Here is an 18,745-nt window from a genome sequence, read left to right as displayed (position 1 = left end):
TGGCTAACTGCATTTTATTGTAGAATGTAATTTTGGCTGCTTTCCCCATGCCTTGGTCTCAGCTCAGGCTTAGTGGAGCTCATTGCCCACAAGATGGCGCTGCGGGGCCGCTGTGCTCTTGGGAGGTAGCGGCCTTGATTCTGTCAGCTGTCTGGAAGGGAGCCACAGGGCCTGAGACCCATGGAAGCCACCAACTGAAGCTATAGCGGCAGTAGCTGCTTCCATGTGATTCCCATGCCATTCTGCTCCAAATGAATGAATCAGAGGCGTGGAAAAAGAAAATCGGCAGGGGGCAAAAAGAAAAAAAATAGAGACCATTTCAATCTGCCTCTCATTCTTCTGATAACAACTGTTGAGCTAGTCAGTATTACAGGAAGGCAGAGCAAGTTTGGGAGAATGGGTGACCGGAGGCAACACTAACCAAGGATACCTGGAGCACAGGTTTGAGAAGATGGATGGGAGAGTCGAGGGGCTGTAGACACAGTCCAGGAACCAGCAGAGAGGGGCAGCTAGGGAACAGGTCAGACGGCTCTAGGAGGAACTGAGACACTTACAGAGATTATCAGCTGATGGTCTTGTGACCCTCAGAAGAGAGGAACCAGTCAGGTGAGGCTAACAATGACTGTGACTTGGACTTGAACAGCTTGCCCCATGCTAGTTCCTAGTTGCTATTCTTCCTTCAAAAGTGGTCTTGGGGCATAATTACATGGTTATCCCAATCCGAGTGAGGAAAGTCCAGATGCCAGAGTCTAAACCTCTGGTTTGAAGCATGCAGTCAACAAGAAGCAGATGCAGACCTGGACTTCTGTAATCCCGTCAACGTCTGAATTTCAGCTGCGGTACCCGCAGCTCTTCAGAACGAGTTGGCTATGTCCCCACGGCAGTGTGACTGGCCTAGGGGACAGCAAGTTAAGATGCAAGTGCTGGATGAATCTGGAACTGTTTGTCACTTGCACCAAAATCTTCAGACGTCATTCTAATCTAAACATGCTGGTTTGTGTTCATAAGATTTAACCACACAAAGCTGCAATCCTGGCTTCTCTGGAGCTGAGGCAGTTGGATTGCAGATTCAAGGTCAGACTCAGCTACCAAGTGAATTCAGGGCCAACCTGGGCAACTTAGACCCTACTTCAAAATAGAAAGGAACCATGGGGCTGGGGTGGAGCTCAGTGGAAGAGCGTTCACCTAGGATGTTGCAAGGCCCTTGTTTCAAGCCCCAGTGCTGGAGAAAGGAGAAGAAGTGAAATCCATTACTCAGTGGGTTCAAATACAAGCAAACAACAGTCACGTTCCCCACAATGAGAAGCACGGTTTACTTAAAGGTGTGTTACCTCTAGTTCCTCATCATGAGGACAGTAAGGGTGTCTCAAGCATCCTGAGCTGACCACACAGCATCTTTCCCTGCTTCCCTACTCACAAAATAGCCCGGATCTAACTCCTCTATAACACGATTTAAATCCTTCATCTTGTGTAAAACTAACCTGTGTCGACAGCTTGAGCATTTTGACAGTCACATTTGTTCCATCCAGAGAGCAGGGTAACAATTAAGTGTATGCTTCATGTGGCCAAGGGGACTCCAGAGCACCAGGGACTCAATCAGGGAACACAATTCAGAGAGAAGGAGGCTTGTGAGCAATCAGCACAGTGTATTCTAACAGTGGGCACCATGCAGAGTGGGGAGATCTGCACAAACAAGTCTAAAACCCGGTCAAAGGTTTGTATGGCAGATGCTTAGAATGTAGCAGGTCCTAAACTTGGAGACTGGGGCTCAGGTTGATGGTCAAGAAATTAAAAGTATTCTTCGGCTTTCTGTCTTCCTGAATTACACAAGATAGAGAATTTAAATTGTGCTATAGAGGACTTAGATCCCTATGTGAGTAGGGAAGCAGAGGAAGATGCTGTGTGGTCTGCTCAGGAGGCAGGCTTGGGATGCCCTTCTACGGCCTTCATCACATCACGATGGACTGAAGGTAGCACCGTGGAACTTGCCTGCTTTTCACTCTGTGTCTGCCTCTGGCCCGTGGGCTGCCTGCTGTGAATGTGACCCTCCCAGCATCACACACTCATTGAAATACTATGAGTAGCTGTTGTCCTTGCTGTTGCTTGAGACTTGACTATAGACCTGGAGCATGACTTTTGCAGGTGACAGCAATGTGTCACAGTGTCAAAAACGGAGGCATTCCTGGTAGAACTTTAAAATCGAAAGCCAATCTGCGGAGGGGTTATCCTGGCTAAGGATGGGAGCCTTGGAAGGGCACCGGCTCACCTTGTCCGACCCCTGTCACCCTCGGGCTTGCCTGCGTTCACAACTCTGGGCAGCGCTGAGTCTGTATCAATGTCTTCCTTTGGAAACCCTCACTGTAAAGAGGAGGGGAAGCCAGGGTTCCCCAATATCCAACTAGGGAGGTATGTAACCGCCTCTTCATTTGCATAATGGAGGGTGACAAGGGAAGACAGCAGTGTGAGCGTGGACAGCGCAATAGTGCCGCCCGTCTACACTTTCCCACACGCTCACAGTACTTACCAATCACTCCTTAACTGCCTTATCAAAACTACGAGGAGGAGCTGTGCACAGGGAACTGGTGCTTGATGATCCCCTTGGAGCCTGCAGCCCAGGTACTAGACTAGACAGTTAACCCCCAGACTTGCTAAGCACAGCCCCTTGTTCCTGGCTGACCCACACATATTTCTGGCTGAGCACAAGTCCACTGAGAGGACAGGTGCTGATGAACTAAGTCTTAAACTGATGATCTGGGAAACCAGTCTGGCAGCTATGAAGTAGGAAGTACTAGCAGCAGAATACAAAATACAGACATGTAGCAAAACAAAAATCGCGGGCTGGAGACCCGCCAATCCACCAAAAAGGAGGGCACCCCCAGAAAAGCATTATTTGGATATTTTCTGATGAATGGCTCTATGTCTTAAAGACTTACAAAAAGTTAGCCCCTGGTCCTCAACAGTGGAATGAAGAATTTGGAAATACTGCCCCATAACTCTGAAATTAGCTAGTTCTCAAGCTTTCCTCCTTAAGCCTAAAAATAAATTAGCCAGATAAAAACATGTATCGGGAAGAGAGGGCCAGAGAGGATTTTTCAGATGAGTGTTTTCTATTAGGGTTCTAGTTAAGTGATTGATGTAAATGGATCAGACCTTTCAAGACAATAACGAAGGGGGGGGGGAAGCCTGGAAGGGATTGTTCTTAATTTCAATATTTATAATTTTTTAGTTGAATAATACCAACTGTCATTGCAATGATATTTGAGCTTACTTGTAATGTAAGCTTTAGAAAAACACTAGGAGAGGATGTGGTCCAGCCGTGTAGAAAGGATGCTGGAAAGAGTTTCAAGTAAATGTGCATCTTTCCTTCCTCACAAAGGAGACACTTGGTTCATGAGATCAGAGGTGGGGCGGGCAGGACACAAAAAGAAGGAAAGCAGGCAGCTGATGAGCCAGGGGCTGAGCAAGCCAGGGGATGCATGGATGTGGGATTGGCTTCTGATGTCACTAGGATGTTCTGCAGAGGTTGAGAGCAGTGGTCCAGGCCTGGACCATGAAACAAGGACGCATGGCATCCCAGTGCAGGTCTGGCCATCAATCCCCTGCTGAGGATGTGGCTGTACCCCACAGTCTCCAGTCACCCTTCTAAGGTTCAGGAGCGATTCTGAAAGCAGCGAGCCACAGTGAGGAGCAATAATCTGGCTCCCATGACCCCTTATCAGGAAACAAGAATAAGAATCTATCAGAGCAGTCAGATTCAATGTGCTAATTCTTATTGATTTCTTAGTCAATAAAATCCATTGACAAAAGGTGAAGGGATCTTAGCAGTTCTGTGGGAAACTAACTTTTAGCAGTTTTAGTAGCAGATGTGGCCACTAAAGAGAAGAAAATGTCTTCCAAGGACACTGGCATTTTAACTGCTTGGTTTAGTTCATACCAGCAATAAATTCCGCTGTGAATGCCTCACCAATATTAAGAAAGCCCGGAGAGCATAAGGGGACTTCAAAAGACAGATGGAGAAATGGGTAAGAGACAAGGTGTAGGTAACTAGGATTTAAAAACCAAAAACAAGAACAGCAACAACAAGAACAAAAACCCCAAAACTAGATTACCTGTTTGTCTGGACCAGGGAAAGAAAGAGAGAGAGAGAGAGAGAGAGAGAGAGAGAGAGAGAGAGAGAGAACAAAAGCCAACTGCTAAAACCAAATCCAAACAAACAAAGCACACACCAACAAATCCCAGAGAATCCCCAAAATTCACACACCAAAAGTAAACACTAACTTCTCACCTAATAGTTTCCACTTAATATTTTGAGTCTGACAAGTAACTCAGTTGTGCACAAGAACCCCACCGGGCGGTGGTGGCACATGCCTTTAATCCAGTACTCAGAAGGCAGAGGCAGGCAGATCTCTGAGTTCGAGGCCAGCCTGGTCTATAGAGCCTAAGTGAGTTCAAGGACAGTCAGGGCTAAAAAGAAAAACCCTTTCTTGAAACAACAACAACAAAACCATGCAGACTGCCCGCCCACATCACAAGTGAGAAAGCAGGCACACTCACACTGGAACACACTCCTGCTCAGTGGCCAGACCTCTCCCTTCGGAATCCTTTTGACCCAGGATCTTTAAGATGCAAGAGGAAACGTGATGTCCCTGGTACCCACTCAAAGGGTCGGGAGAGGTCTAAAGAATGCCACGGTCAAATGCTGTAGGAATCAAGGTTTTCATCAGACTATGGGTCTAGAAACCTCAGTGACAAGAGAAGAGAAAAAACAAAGCTAGGGCTAGGGAGCCGAAGGTAAATCGAGCATGTTGACGGAAAAGTACCAGAAGCAAATGGATAGAAGCAGGAATAGGCATAGACAGGAGGGGCTGAGCCCTGGGATAGGACAGACTGGCAGTCAGCCAAGAACTGTCAGTAGAGGTGACAGCAGCTGCCTATTCAGTAGCAAGTTGTTTCTTACAAATTACATTCTCCCACCCACAACAAAAACTGTGCTGTGCTTGTCCTGGCTCAACCTCCACTCCAGATCTAGAACAAAAGGATGCCTCTGAACTCTCTAGCTCTGATGCGACACAGAGTTCTGTGTTTTGCAGAGTGAAGCCAAGAAGCAGAAATGAAAGAGAGGCTTCTACAACTGTCAAAATAACCCACCGTTGAGAGGAAGGCTTGCACCTTGGGTCTCTCTGATTCCAGACATCTGTGAGCAAGTTTCCTATTGGCTATCACAGCAGCGCCCACTTCTCCATCTCCAAGAGTCCCTGGGGCACACTCCAACTTCTGGCTGCAAGACACAGGAGTCACTCTGGCCCTTTCTCTCAGGAGCAAGGAGTTGCCATCTTCTCCTGTGACCCAGTACAACAGTGTAACTGTGTAAAGGTTTTATTTTTCCATTCACAGGGATGGGTCCTCCTCCTTAGCTTCCTACTAGGGCAGTGGTAGAGACCACATGTAGGGACTGCAAGAACCCGGGTCTCAGTGCTGGGTCCAGTTTCCTGCTGGATCTCTGGTTTATGTTAGTAGTGATTTCACTTCAGCATCAGTCACCTGATGCTGTCCTCCCATGACTCACAGGAAGAGGTGGCATTAGCCCAATGTTTCCAGAGGAAGAAATCCAGGGCCAGGGGCAAAGAGGTTCTCTGAGCCACATAGCCAGTAAATGCCAGAGTGGGGGTTTTACACTTTATTCCATACCCTATCCTGTCTCTGATGTACCACCTGTAGTGGCAAAAGTAAAATGGCACTGTTCCCCAAGTGATGGTTGTGGGCAGTAGGAACAAGACTATGGTGGGCCATGAAGGTAGCCAGTCCCAAGCAGGGAGCATCCCCAGTGACCCATGGGCCATGAGGGCCAGCAGGTCCTAGGCAGGGAACAACATGGCAGGTGAGAGACCAAGCTAGAGAAGCCAGCCCCACAAGGAGCTGCAGCTGTGGCAGGTGAGAGACAGTTGGATAGGAATACCATGCAGAGCGAGGTTGGATATTTATTTAGTGGGTTATGGAAAGGAAGGGAAAAGGGGAGATGAGAAGAAAGAGGCAGAGAGAGAAAGAGAAATGGGGGGTGAGAAGTGGGGGAGAAGTGCCTGCCTCAGCGGAGTGGGGGAGGGAATGGGTCGGGCTTGTCTCCTAAAGGGACAGGACAGACCATTACACCCCCCACACCCTCAATAAGATGATCCTTGTTAACATAGACTGGGCATGCCTCTCATGGAGTATTACCCCAGTGGTAACACTGGGCGCTCTCTCTCTCTCCTTCTTTCTCCCCTTCCCTCCCTCTGTCTCTATCACTGTCTCTGTCATTCCTTCTCTCTCTGTGCCTCTCCGTCTGTATGTCTCTTCCTTCCTTCTCCTCTTTCTGTCCCTTTGTCCATCCCCTCTCTTTCTAGGATAAAGTTATGCAGAGCTGAACCAATTACTTTTCTTATTGTACTCACAGAATACCTGGCAGAAACCACGTAGGGAGGGAGGGGTTGGCCCTTGCTCACGGTTCAGGGATGCCTGGCTCACAGACCAGTGGCGGGTGGCATTGTGGCAGGCAGGAGAGTGAGGCAATGCATTCCATCTGGCTGGCAGCCAGGAAGCAGGGAAAAGCAAAGTAAAAACCTTTCTCCTGCTCACTTTTCTCTTTTCATTCATGACAGGGCTGGAGTCCAGGGTACGGTGCTGCCCACAATCAGTGTGGCTCCTCCTTCTTAGTTAACCCTCCGGGGACATTCCCTCACAGTCACACCCAATGGTGTGCCTCAGTAACACCTTATGTGTCTATTAATCCAATTAAGTCAATCTGAATTAATTAGACTTAACCATTTAATCAAAATTAACTATCACAAAAGTTCCCTTACAATAGGAAGAGAGAATATGCTTGTGGGTACACACACACACACACACACACACACACACACACACACACATTGCACTAGAAACAGAATTCAAAGCAAGAACAAACCAGAGGAAACACAAGTAGACAGGTAAAGGTCTTATCCTGAATATATGAAAATGTACATTAGATTAATAAAGCTAACAGAAGCTGAGCAATGCTCCGGGAGACATAGTTGACAGGGAGGGGCCCCTATGTCTTGACCAGGGTGACATTTCAGGGAGTTGGTCACTATAGAGGTCACTGAGTTACACACTTCTGCTTGGTGCCACTTACATGAAGTCCATTACAGCGCAATAAAAAGAAAGAAACCATATAACTGCAATACAAATTCAAAAGTGTTTCATTTCCAGATAAAAAGGTCTTTTCGAGTTTGCCATTAAATTCACGTAAGCAGACCGAGTGGTTTGGAAAGGCAATGTCTAGATTATTTGAATACAGTCTGTGAAAGGGACTTTCAAGAGAAGCCATATCTTGGGTGGCTTTATTGAGCAGCATTGATGCCCTTGCCACCGTCTGCCATCCTGTATGAGGTCCGGGAAGGTGCCACTCTTCTCGGACCTTCAGTTCCAGCCACAATCTCATTGGAGCAGTCGGAATGTGCAGTCCACCTAGTGACATTTGTGACCCTGTCCACCCTGGTCTGCTCTAAGGCTGGAAGACGACACAGTACGCTCCCCTCACCTTTGCTGTGGCTGCAGGTGCTCAGGGGAATGAACAGAGTTGTGAGAAGCAAGTGGATCCTGGCGTTGGATCCCTCTGGGGGGAGCAGGACAGTGATTAACTTGCCTGGGGAATTTCGAAGGCTACTCTGCTGGGCACCTCAGGGCAGCTTACCTAACCCAGGTAATGCCTTGCCTCCCGTGCGTCATTTTTCAAGTCTCCTCGGTCCTGAGCTTCCAATATCCCACTTCATCCAGACTCTTTCAGTGGGATTATATAACCCCTCCAGACTCTCCCAGTGGAACCAAATAACTCCTGCTTGGACAGGGAGCAGAGCCAGACTGGATTCCCTGAAGGTCTGAAGGTCTACTTCCTCATCATGTAGAGAGGGCCCCCTGTGTGTGCATACACAGCTCCTCACGGGACCCCAGCAAACACCTTGTACCTCTCTCCATCCAGGACACGTGGCTGGTGACTTCCTTAAACTGTGTCTTCCATGGCTGCTGAGGAACAGTTCTGTTCCTTCCCCCATGGTAGGGAACTGATCCTGCCACTATATTGTCCTATCTTGACTTCCCACTGGTTATGAACACAACTGTGGCTGGATTGCTTTCAAGAGCTCTTTCTTATCCTCCTTAGATGGCCTGGTACCTCCCCTTAAGGTGTGCAGTCTTTGTTTCCTTTGTTCCACCTCCCGAGGCTTTGGCTGAGTGTCTAAGGCTATCAGAGGAATCAGAGGGGAGATCCTGTTGTACAGGAATGACACTATGCACAATGGCTGAGAGAGGCCACCTGTTCCTATGACTGGAAACGTCTTGAAGTCAGAGACCATGTGGATCTTAGTGGCCCTCACACCCAGCACAGCACACAGCCTTTGTTAGTAGATAAATAAGAAAGAAAACAGAAAAAAGTACTAATGCTGTTCAATGTATAAATTCTTTGGGAGAAGGAAGTGATTTTACATGACTAGGTCATTTGTCTGATCTCATGCTTTTAGAAGCTCTCCCTGAGCCCATGGAGAGGAATATCCGAATGGTTCCTCCACTGGCCATTCAGACATTCCCCTGATTGGAGGAAGAAAACTGTAACCAAATGTCACAGTCACACCTCCTTTTCAACATCATTTCATGTCTGTGGCATTTCTCAAGTAGACAGAGTCTCTTCAGAATAACCAATCAATAGACAACTCGGAAACAAACAAACACAGAATTGCCCTGAAAGGTGTCAAGTCTGTGACAGTCTCACGAGCGAGGCACAGATCTTGGTTGACTTGCCAGCCTCGAAGTTCCTCAGAAGATCACAGTGAAGTTATGCCAAAAACAGCATAACCCTGATACTTTCAGAAACCTGAGAATTGTGCAAATAATACACAAGGCTTTGCAGCAGGAGGTGTGTGTGTATGTGTGCGCACGTGTGTGTGCACGCCTGTGTGCATGCTTCATGAAAATACTTCCTCTCACAGCAATATCAACACACGCATTGTAGTGTTTACACTACAGCTTGTGGGCCTATTGGCAGACACAGCCCGTGTTTGGCTTCCTTTGGAAGCAAATGACAGAAAATGATTTTGTGGAGAAAGTGAACAGTGGCAGACGTCTGCCGTGTGCTCAGCACCACAGAACTAGTAGAATGAAGACAGAAGCCCAACGGCATGGGGCAAGTATGTCTGTAAAGTGTGCTTCATGGCTAGCTGCAGAGAGACAAAAAGAGCAAGCATCTCTCCCATCTTTACCAGGAGAAGCTGAATTACAAACATCCGTGTTGTACTTCATGCTAAATGCAGAATTGTGTCACATATGTGGTCAGAGCCACTCGGAGCCTGGTCTTTCTAGCCAACACTCATTATAGACTACTAGCAAGCTTGGAGTCCAGGAAAGCCTGACATGGAGCCCCTAAAAGACTGCGCATACTCAGAACCAACAAGGTAAAGAGGGGACTGGCTTTATTGTGCAAAGGGGAAATAAATTCTACAAACCTTTTGAATTGAAAACTGTGAGATTTCTTAAAACTTAAAAACAGAGTACTAGGCGAACAATGAGGGCTGATGAGACACCAAGGACAATGGCAGGGGGTTTTGATCCTACTTAATGTGCTGGCTTTGTGGGAGCCTAGCCAGTTTGGATGTTCACCTTCCTAGATATGGACGGAGAGGACCTAGGACTTAACACAGGGCAGGGAACCCGGACTGCTCTGGGGACTGGAGAGGGAGGGGGAAAGGAGTGGGGGGAGGGGAAGAAGGGTGGGAGGAGGGGGAGATGGGTGGGAGGAGGGGGAGAAGGGTGGGAGGAGGGGAAGGGAAATGGGAGGCTGGGAGGAGGTGGAAACTTGTTTTTTTGTTTATGTTTTTTTTTCTTCTTTTCGCAATAAAAAAAAAAAAAACAGAGTACTAGGAACCAAAACAATAAAAAGACACAAGTTAAGACTTTGTGAATTTTGCAAATTTTGTGAATTGGTCCAAGAAAGCCCTCCCTGACCAGATAAAAATTATGTTTGGCCTTTATGGGGAACTGTGGTGTTTGCCTCCAGGGGTTCTGGGTGCTACTGAAGATGGAGGCCTCTGAGGCACAGGTCCACTCTCAGAGGGGACCCTGGGAAATTTAACCCTGGGATTCTCTAGTGCAGTTGTGACCGTTGCTGTAGTGTGAAAGAGGGTGCTGCCTTGAAGATGGGGGAGCTCCTGCTTACCAATGTGCCTCGGATTATCCGTAGATGTGAAATAGCAATGTTGGAAATACATATGCCTTTTCTTTACATCTTCTCTTCTAACTCCCAGGGCTTCTAACCACAGTGTGTCAGGGGATAGTTTATGTGAGTAATGACTGAAAAAGTTCACTTAAACACAAAATCCTTGAAAGCAGTCGCTGGAACTTCTGGATTACCTGCGCGTGCTTGGAGACCCAGTGGCGGAGGACATTGAGGACTCGGTTGGTGGCCGTTCTCCGTATGATAAACTCCTTGTCACACGTTCTCTCCGTGTTGTTAAATCCTTTGGAGGAAAGGAAACAGGCACTGCAGTTAGGGCCAGTCCCCAGGGATTAGAAAGGTCACTTATTTTAGGACTCCTGTTAATGAAACTCACACAGGCTGCATCTTGGCAGAGAGGAACGCGGCTTATTATTATCCTCTCCCAGTCAGCCCAGGCAGGTACAGGTGCAATTACATGAACAATGCACACATATTTATTAAAGGCCACCGGGGAAAGCTAGGTCCACTGATGACACGGCTATTTAGGCCTCTCATGATCTACAGTCCAAAGCCAAGAGGGACTTGAACAAAAGGAGTGGAGCCAGGGTGGATTTATTTATACCTTTGCCACAAAGCGATTGTGTAACCAGTAGTATTTGAAGATGGATCTTGGCTTGTAAGTGAGACCCTCTATTGTCCACCTGCAGACAGTACAGCCAGTGTTTGAAAAGAAGTATTCCAAAGTTGCTAAAAGTATGGATTCCACATGTTTTCAGCTCAGAAGCCTTATAAGTACCGGAAAGATTTGTTGATAAGTTCTAATCACTACACGATATAAACATACCAACGTATTTATTTTAGACTCCGTAAGTAGATAATATTTATGTAATTGTTGCTGGCCAATTGAAAATAAAATAATTCAAAACAAAAAGTCTGCCTGGGTGGAAGCTTTTGCCCTTGAGTTCTGGTAAATTATATTAATCTCTGATATCCATTATGTGCCTGTCTTATAGAGCTGGTGTGGAATTACACTTGCTAACTCTGAAATGTTTGTAAAATACCACAGTAACCTTGGGGAAGGACTGGAGGGGAAATGGGAGGGTTTACTAGGGGGTTATGGGGAGGAATATGCTCAATATACTGTATTTACTTGTATGAAAAAGTCCTGTAATTCAGTACCATGAACAATACACAATAAAAATAAAAAGTAAGCACAATATGCTCTTTTCCCAACTCACTACTTTCCTGCATAAAAGTTATATACAGTGTTTTTTCTTTTATTTATTCATTTAATATTTTAAAGTGTCATATGACCTGCTAATGGGGACTGAAATCAGATTAATGCACTGTGACCAGCATTAAAGACATGAAGTAGATGAGGGCCATCTGCATATGTTACCCATAGGGATGGCGTGTATTCTTTAGAGAACTTATACATATGTATATGTGTGGTATGTGTATATGTATGTATGTGTGAGTATATATGTGTATGAGCATATGTGTGTCTATGTGCATAGTGTATGTGTGCATGTGTATGTTTTTATGTGTGCATATGTGTGCATGTGTATGGGTGTGTGAGTATATGTGTATGTATGTGTATGAGTGTATGGGTGCATATGTGTAAGTGTGGGTATGTAGATGTGTATAAGTGTGTATGTGTTTACATGTGGGTCTATTTGTGTATGTATGTCTGTGATCATGTGTGTTCACTTGTTTGTGTGTGTGTATGGTGTGTTTGTGTGTGTGTGCATGCATGTGTATGTATGATGAGTTATAACACATATCTCCTAGAGTGAATGAAATGAGATTTGAAAGCAGATTATAGGACTGACTGATCAGTAGGTCTATGCTTAAATAATCTACATTAAAGTTGAGAACCCCTGGGAGGAAGGGTCCATTTCACACCCAAGAGCATCTTCTCTTGCCACATCTGCTCCATCGCTGTCTTTCCATTCTCCACCTGATGCTCCACGCTGGCTTTACTGATCATTCATGGATCCCTCTGTTCTCAAGTGGGCTAGTCAGTTCTCATGCTATTGAGGTTATAATATCTCTATCTCTATCTATCTATCTATCTATCTATCTATCTATCTATCTATCTAACATAGCCATCCCTTGTGGGTTTCTATGAATGCCCACATCTTCAAAATCCCCCCAAAGTATTCTTTCAAGACAATGGGAAGTAATTCCATCTTATCTCAGTAACATATCTTTCTCTCCTGAGAAACATATCCAATGCTCAGGTTTATAGCTCTTTCTCCCTAACTGCCCTCGCTAACCCTCCTATTAGCTTACGGAGACAGCTATGGCCTGAGCCCTTCAGGAGAGAAACTTTACTATTCTCTGTCCTTGGTTTTTCTCTTTCAGTGATTATACCCTTAAAGACTTACTAGCAGTTGTTGGATTGTCCTCTTTCCCACAAGTCTCCTGTCACCATCCTAGGGCTGAGCACTGCACAAGTGTATTGTAGCTATAGTTCCTATGTTCTATAGCCATGGCTCCTACATGACATAATTATAGCCTCTGCACATGACAGCTGTAGTTCCTGTACCCCACTACCTTAGTTCCTGTACCCCATGGCTGCAGTTCCTGTATCCCACAGTTATAGTTCCTGTACTCCACAGCTGTAATTCCTGAACCCCACTGCCTTAGTTCCTGTACCCCATGGCTGCAGTTCCTGTACCCCATGGCTGCAGTTCCTATACTCCACGGCTCTAATTCCTGTACACCACGGCTGTAGTAGCTATATATAACCTCAGCTATAGTTCCTGTTATGCCCAGATCATGGAGTCCTGCAAAAACCAAATAGGAGACCGAGTCCTGTGTGTAAAAGCAAATATTCACGCTTACATGTGGACTCTCCTTCTGTCTGACACAGCAGTTGAAAGCAGAGAGTCTCAAGACCAGTCAGGGTAGTGTTTATATAATAGCAGAGGTTGGGGTGAGGGGATTTCCAGGTTTCAGGACCCTGATTGGCTGACATTTGTCTTGGCAAAAGGGGAACAGGTGAGTCCTACACTCAGGGACTTCTGGTGATCTTATCTAATCTTATCTAATGGTTGGACTTCCCGTCTAAGGTACCTCCCCTTAGATGCTGGCTGTCCCTGTGTGGTGCCAGCTTATGGCTTTTCCTGGAACCTAGTGTTGCCTGCTATGGCAGCAGTGTGGCCTGGGACCCATTATGTGTGGCCAGGCTGCCCTGGGCCCCACACAGCCTGGGTCCCATTATGTGTGGCCAGGCTGCCCTGGGCCCCACACGGCCTGGGTCCCATTATGTGTGGTCAGGCTGCCCTGGGCCCCACACGGCCTGGGACCCATTATGTGTGGCCAGGCTGCCCTGGGCCCCACAGCTCTTATATATAACCTCAGCTCCATCACTGTCCTCCCATTCTTCTTCCAGCCATAATTCCACGGTTCCATCATTATATTCTGGGAACCTGATGTTTTCCATGAACTGCACAGCACTAGGAGACAAATTCTTTGCTCTTGTGAGGTTTCTTTCTCTAGTGGGCATGGAGAGAACCCTCCAACCAATTAAACATGGAACAGATAAAATCCCCAACCATGGTGATGAGTTCTGAATATCTGAATATCTGGGCATCATCCTAAACACCCCTCCCTCACCACTCCTCCAATGCAAGACCTAATTAATATCCCTTTCTATGGAATACATATAGAATGTATCCCTAAGAGTGAAGAAGTGATGTATGCTACATCACAACCTAATAAACTGAAGAAAAGAGGTCAATGCAGACAGGCAGATGTGCACACTTGCCATGCTGAACATTAGGGTACCAGTGAGCCTATGAGTGATAGTCTTCAGAGACGTGATTGGGAGGATAGCCACTTGCTGTGGACATCACTGGTGCACACAGCTGTGTCCAGTTAATGCACTGTTAGCAGTCCTTTGTTGGCCAAGGACTGAAAACTCCACTCAAAGCAGGTAGCAGGAGAAAGGGAATTATTATTTTGTACACATGAAATAGTTCTCAGTTCTGGTCCCTTCTATCTTACTCAAGGCATATAATGACATTGCTGTCTGCTTCTTTTCAATTCTAAATATTCTCTCATTTTTAGGTAGCAAAATGAGGAAGGTTTTGCTAGCCTTGCAAGTCCAGTTCCCACCATGCAGAGGGTAAGTATGTGCTTTCCATAGCATCTGTTGAAGAGAGGTGATGCTTTTGTATTAGAAACCCTCCAACATATCTTATATTTTGCTAGGAAACCACATTGTCCATCTCTGATGAGCTCATAATTATAACACAGGCCTGGGGTAGGTAAGGTGGCAGAGCACAGGTTCAGAACATGAAGGGGCATGTTCTGAAGGTCTTTAAGATGACCTCAGCTTCTTCAGAACACGGAATCGCCCTTGGAATGTGCTTTTGTGCCCCTCCCCGGTGTAGCAGATAGGAGTGGGTTTACTTCAGACTATTCTTCACAGCTGCCTATTGTTGTTTGTGTGCCTCTACAGAAAAACATACTTTCGCCCCATGTGACTTGCCTGCCATGTGTGCTTGGCCTTGTGATTGGACACTTTCCTCAGGTGACTCCCCCTCGCCCTCAGAGTGTAAACTGTCTGATGCTCTGAAGAAAGCTGGTTTTGGCCTGAGACTGTAGACTGCCTCATTTGTGGGCTCTGCTACCCCAGGCCCCACTGCCTCTAGAGCGGTCGGCATAGCAAGGTAAGCACATCCTTACAAAGTGGGGCAGAGAATCTTAGTGGGTCTGGCATTATTTGAGATTAAAAACACACAGAGAATGTGGAAATCAATATATCATTGCTTTAATCTCTCAGGAAAATCAGTACCCAAAACTGTCAGCTGAATTGCTTTTATAGATTTTTTTTGAAAAATACATGCTTTAAGATTCCCAAAGGAGCGACTATACATTGAGTTTAAAATGGATTAAAAATCTTTTAGTATTACACCTTTTACTTCTCATGATTCCACATGTATTCCCCATTCTTTACAGATAAGGAAACTGGGGCTTACTGAAGTCCATGGCACCTATGGTGACAGACAGTAGAAGGATGACCAAGATTGACAGCCCATGTCACAGGGTGGGTAATCTGGCCATAAATATTAGTTCTTGTTCTTGAGAATACTAAGCTAGGCAGAATTAGTCAGACATGGACGGACAAATGTTGCCCAGTCCCACTTCTATGAAGCACTGAGAACAGGAAACTCTATGAGGCAGAGGTGAGAGCTAATCTAGGAGCTGAAGGGAAGGAGACAAGGGAAGCATTGCCTAACCCTAGCAGGAGCAGAACTTGCATAATGAGAAGCACTAAAAAATAAATGTAAAAATGATTGAACAAAAAGGGTACATAGAGTTGTGAATGAGCACGCCCTTGTGTACCCCAGGAACGGAAGGGCAGGGTTAGTCAAGATATTCTGAAGACACAAAAGGAAGGCATTTACAGATGTGGGGGAGGAGAGAGAAAATGGGCCTTTTTTTCTTTCTCAAAGGTTAACACATAAGAATTTAAACAAAAAGATGTTAATGTCCCAAAGCAGTGGGACTAACACTAGTAAATGAAACACTCCCTTGGAAGGGAAGGTGGAAGCCACAAACCACAAGGGTGGCAGACTGGTTAAGTCAGACACAAAGTATTGATTAAGCTTGCTTGTGCCAGTGACTCTTTTGGAGGCACGAGGGTACATCATTGAACAAGGAAAATTAGCAAGCTGTTCATAGGAACCTATTTTCTACCTCAGGGGGGTAGAAATAGCACATATTTCTCTGTGACAGTATTATTTATATAAAAACAAGTGTTGTGGAATATTATTTTAAGATGTGTTACATTTGTTTATGTTGTGGAACATTTGTTTAATGATACAAAGATGTGCTGCATTCTTTGATTTTGCGTTTGTTTAACTCTGTTAAGCTGTGTTATTTTGCCTGTCTAAAACACCTGACTGGTCTAATGAAAAGCTGAACGGCCAATAGCGTGTCAGGAAAGGATAGGTGGGGCTGGCAGGCAGAGAAAACAAATGGGAGGAGAAATCTTGGGGGAAAAAAGAGGATCACTAAGGGTCAGCCACCCAGCCACACAGCAAACCACAGAGTAAGAAGTAAAGAAAGGTACAGAGAACAGAGAAAGATAAAGGCCCTGAGGCAAAAGGTAGATGGGATAATCTAAGAAAAGTCAGCTAAAAATGAGCCAAGCTAAGGCCAGGCATTTATAAGAAAGAATAAGCTTCCACGTGATTTATTTGGGAGCTGGGTGGTGGGCCCCCAAAAGAGTAAAGAGCTGAAGAGTTAAAAAAAAAAACAACCAATTACAAATAAGGAAAGTAAGTTAAGATGCTAGGATGACCCATTGAAGGGAGCTCTTGAAACTCAGATAAATGACAAAAAGGATCACTAGGCTAACATGAGCAAGAGGGCAGTCAGTTAGATGGGGTGGGTGAAGGTCACCAGGCTAACATGAGCAAGAGGGCAGTCAGTTAGATGGGGTTGGTGACGGTCTTCCTAAGAGGGGCCATGAGTGGGGGGACATGTGGTATGGGAGGTTCTTCTGTTCGTGTGTTGCTTTCATTAGTTAATGAATAAAGAAACTGCCTTGGCTTAGTTGATAGGGCGGAACTTACATAGGCAGAGAAAACAGAACTGAATGCTGGGAGGAAGAAGGACAGAGTCAGAGAGAAGCCATGGATCCTCTGCCAGAGATGGACATCAGCTAGAATCTCCAGTAAGCCACTGCTATGTGGTTATACACAGATTAATGTAGACACTTTAAACTAATATGTAAGAGTTAGCCAATAAGAAGTTAGAGCTAATGGCCAAGCAGAGTTTTAATTAATATAGTTTCTGTGTGGTTATTTCAGGTGTAAGCTAAGCCTGGCAGCTGGGACAAACAAGTGGCTCTCATCCTTCAACAGACATGAGTGACAGAAAAGAGGTGGGCATGTGAAGGGCCATCAAAGTTCAAGTCCAGGGTGGTGGAAACTTGGTGGTACAGAGTAGGAAGAAGGGAGATGGAATCAGTAAGCCAGCAAACCTGAGGGTATCCCATCAGCTGAGTTAAAGAGTTGGGGTCTGTTCGCTGGCATTGAGAAGCCACCTGAAGCCTTGACTAGGAGGGTTACTTCTGATTTACACGTTGGAAATGTTATCCCGTCATAGGTAGTGTGGCTAGGAGAGGACAAAAGTGGAGTGAGGAGTGACCTGAGAGATGTACCAATTTTGAGGATCCAGTTGGTGGACTTGGAAGAGGTTCTAGCAGGACACGGAGTGAAATGCTGGGGTGGATAAGATTTGCTGAAGGATAGTACTAGGGCAAGTCTTGTGTGCTGACCCAAATGGCTGAACAATGAGAAAAGGGGATTGGAGAGAGAACATGGAGACTCCAGACCAATTCTTGAGGAGGCAGAGAGGGGTGAAATCAGAGTAAAATGTGGGAGATGACTCAGGAGTAGTATAGGGAAGACCCTTCCAGATTCCTTGAAGAAGTGGAGAGTGGATTGTATGCAGGACCTGATCACCTGAGTGAAAGACAGAGGACATTCTGGGCCACTGATTTCTGTTTTTACCGACAAATCAGCAGAGACTGGAGAGGGAGGTGGGGATCTGGGAAGAGAAGCCAATGGGAAGTGGTCATCCTGAAAAGAAGAGCCAATGGGAAGTTTTTGTCCTAGGTAGAGGAGCCAATGGGAAGCGATTGTTCTGGGAAGAGATGCCAATGGGAGGTGGGGAGAGGAACTAATAGGAAGTGGTTGTCCTAGGGAGAGGAGCCAATGAGAAGTGGTTGTCCTAGGGAGAGGAGCCAATGGGAAGTTGTTTTGATAAACGGAGCCAATGGGAAGTGGTTTTCCTGGGAAGAGGAGCCAATGAGAAGTGGTCATCCTGGAAAGAGGAGGCAATGGGAATTGATCACTCTGGAGCAGGGAAACTCTAGGGACTGCAGAAAGACATGACAGGAAGGACAACTTAGAAGGGGAGATTTTAATGCCTGTGTCTCACTGGGGAAAGTTTTTTTTTTCTACTACCTTATCAGTGTTCTCTTTGATTATAAGAAGAGTTATTCAGATGTCTCTGGGATCTTTTCCTTCATTTCTCAAATAGAGCCCAGCCTCCCACTATGAGCCTACTCCCCCCTTTCCTTGGCACCTAGTCAGGATCTTCTTGTGGCACCTTGTTCTCCACAGAGCCTTTGTATCTGCTTACAGAGGCCTCCACTTACTGTGACTCCCTCATGGGTGACAGTGGCACTTGTGCATTTCTTGCTTACACTTGTTCTTCCTGAGAAATTTGTAGGCAGACAGTGAGTTTGTACAGGAAAAGCAAACATCAATCCTGCATGTAGACAGTAGGTACGGGCTAGATAGCCAAGCAATACTAATGCAATACATTCAGCTGCATCCATGGAAGTAGGTTGCATCCCTGAGTGGAAATAGACCCTATACACTAGGGTGTGTGATGTACACACCACGTCTCTTGTGTGTACAGTTCAAAGACAATGAGGTTTCTAGTACAATATCAGGTCCTGTATAAGGCAAGATGGTGGGACTTCTGAGGGCCAAG

At 45.9% G+C, this 18,745-nt stretch overlaps 1 protein-coding gene across 3 annotated transcripts in view; it reads right to left on the bottom strand.

Moving 5' to 3' along the window:
- The window catches only part of Rasgrf2 (Ras protein specific guanine nucleotide releasing factor 2), a 225,649-nt gene that overhangs the window by 26,044 nt on the left and 180,860 nt on the right, over positions 1 to 18,745 (bottom strand). For all 3 annotated transcript variants that reach the window (XM_041663521.1, XM_041663519.1, XM_041663520.1), the window contains exon 18: positions 10,414 to 10,520. In XM_041663521.1, the coding sequence (XP_041519455.1) occupies positions 10,414 to 10,520 (107 nt within the window). The remainder of the gene's footprint in view (positions 1 to 10,413; positions 10,521 to 18,745) is intronic.

The sequence above is a fragment of the Microtus oregoni genome, unplaced genomic scaffold (genome assembly GCF_018167655.1).
Source record: "Microtus oregoni isolate MIOR12 unplaced genomic scaffold, Mior012 000014F_ref0000157, whole genome shotgun sequence".
NCBI classification, from domain to species: Eukaryota; Metazoa; Chordata; class Mammalia; order Rodentia; family Cricetidae; genus Microtus; species Microtus oregoni.
Note: the sequence above shows the minus strand (reverse complement) of the source record. Positions and strands in the feature narration are given on the sequence as shown.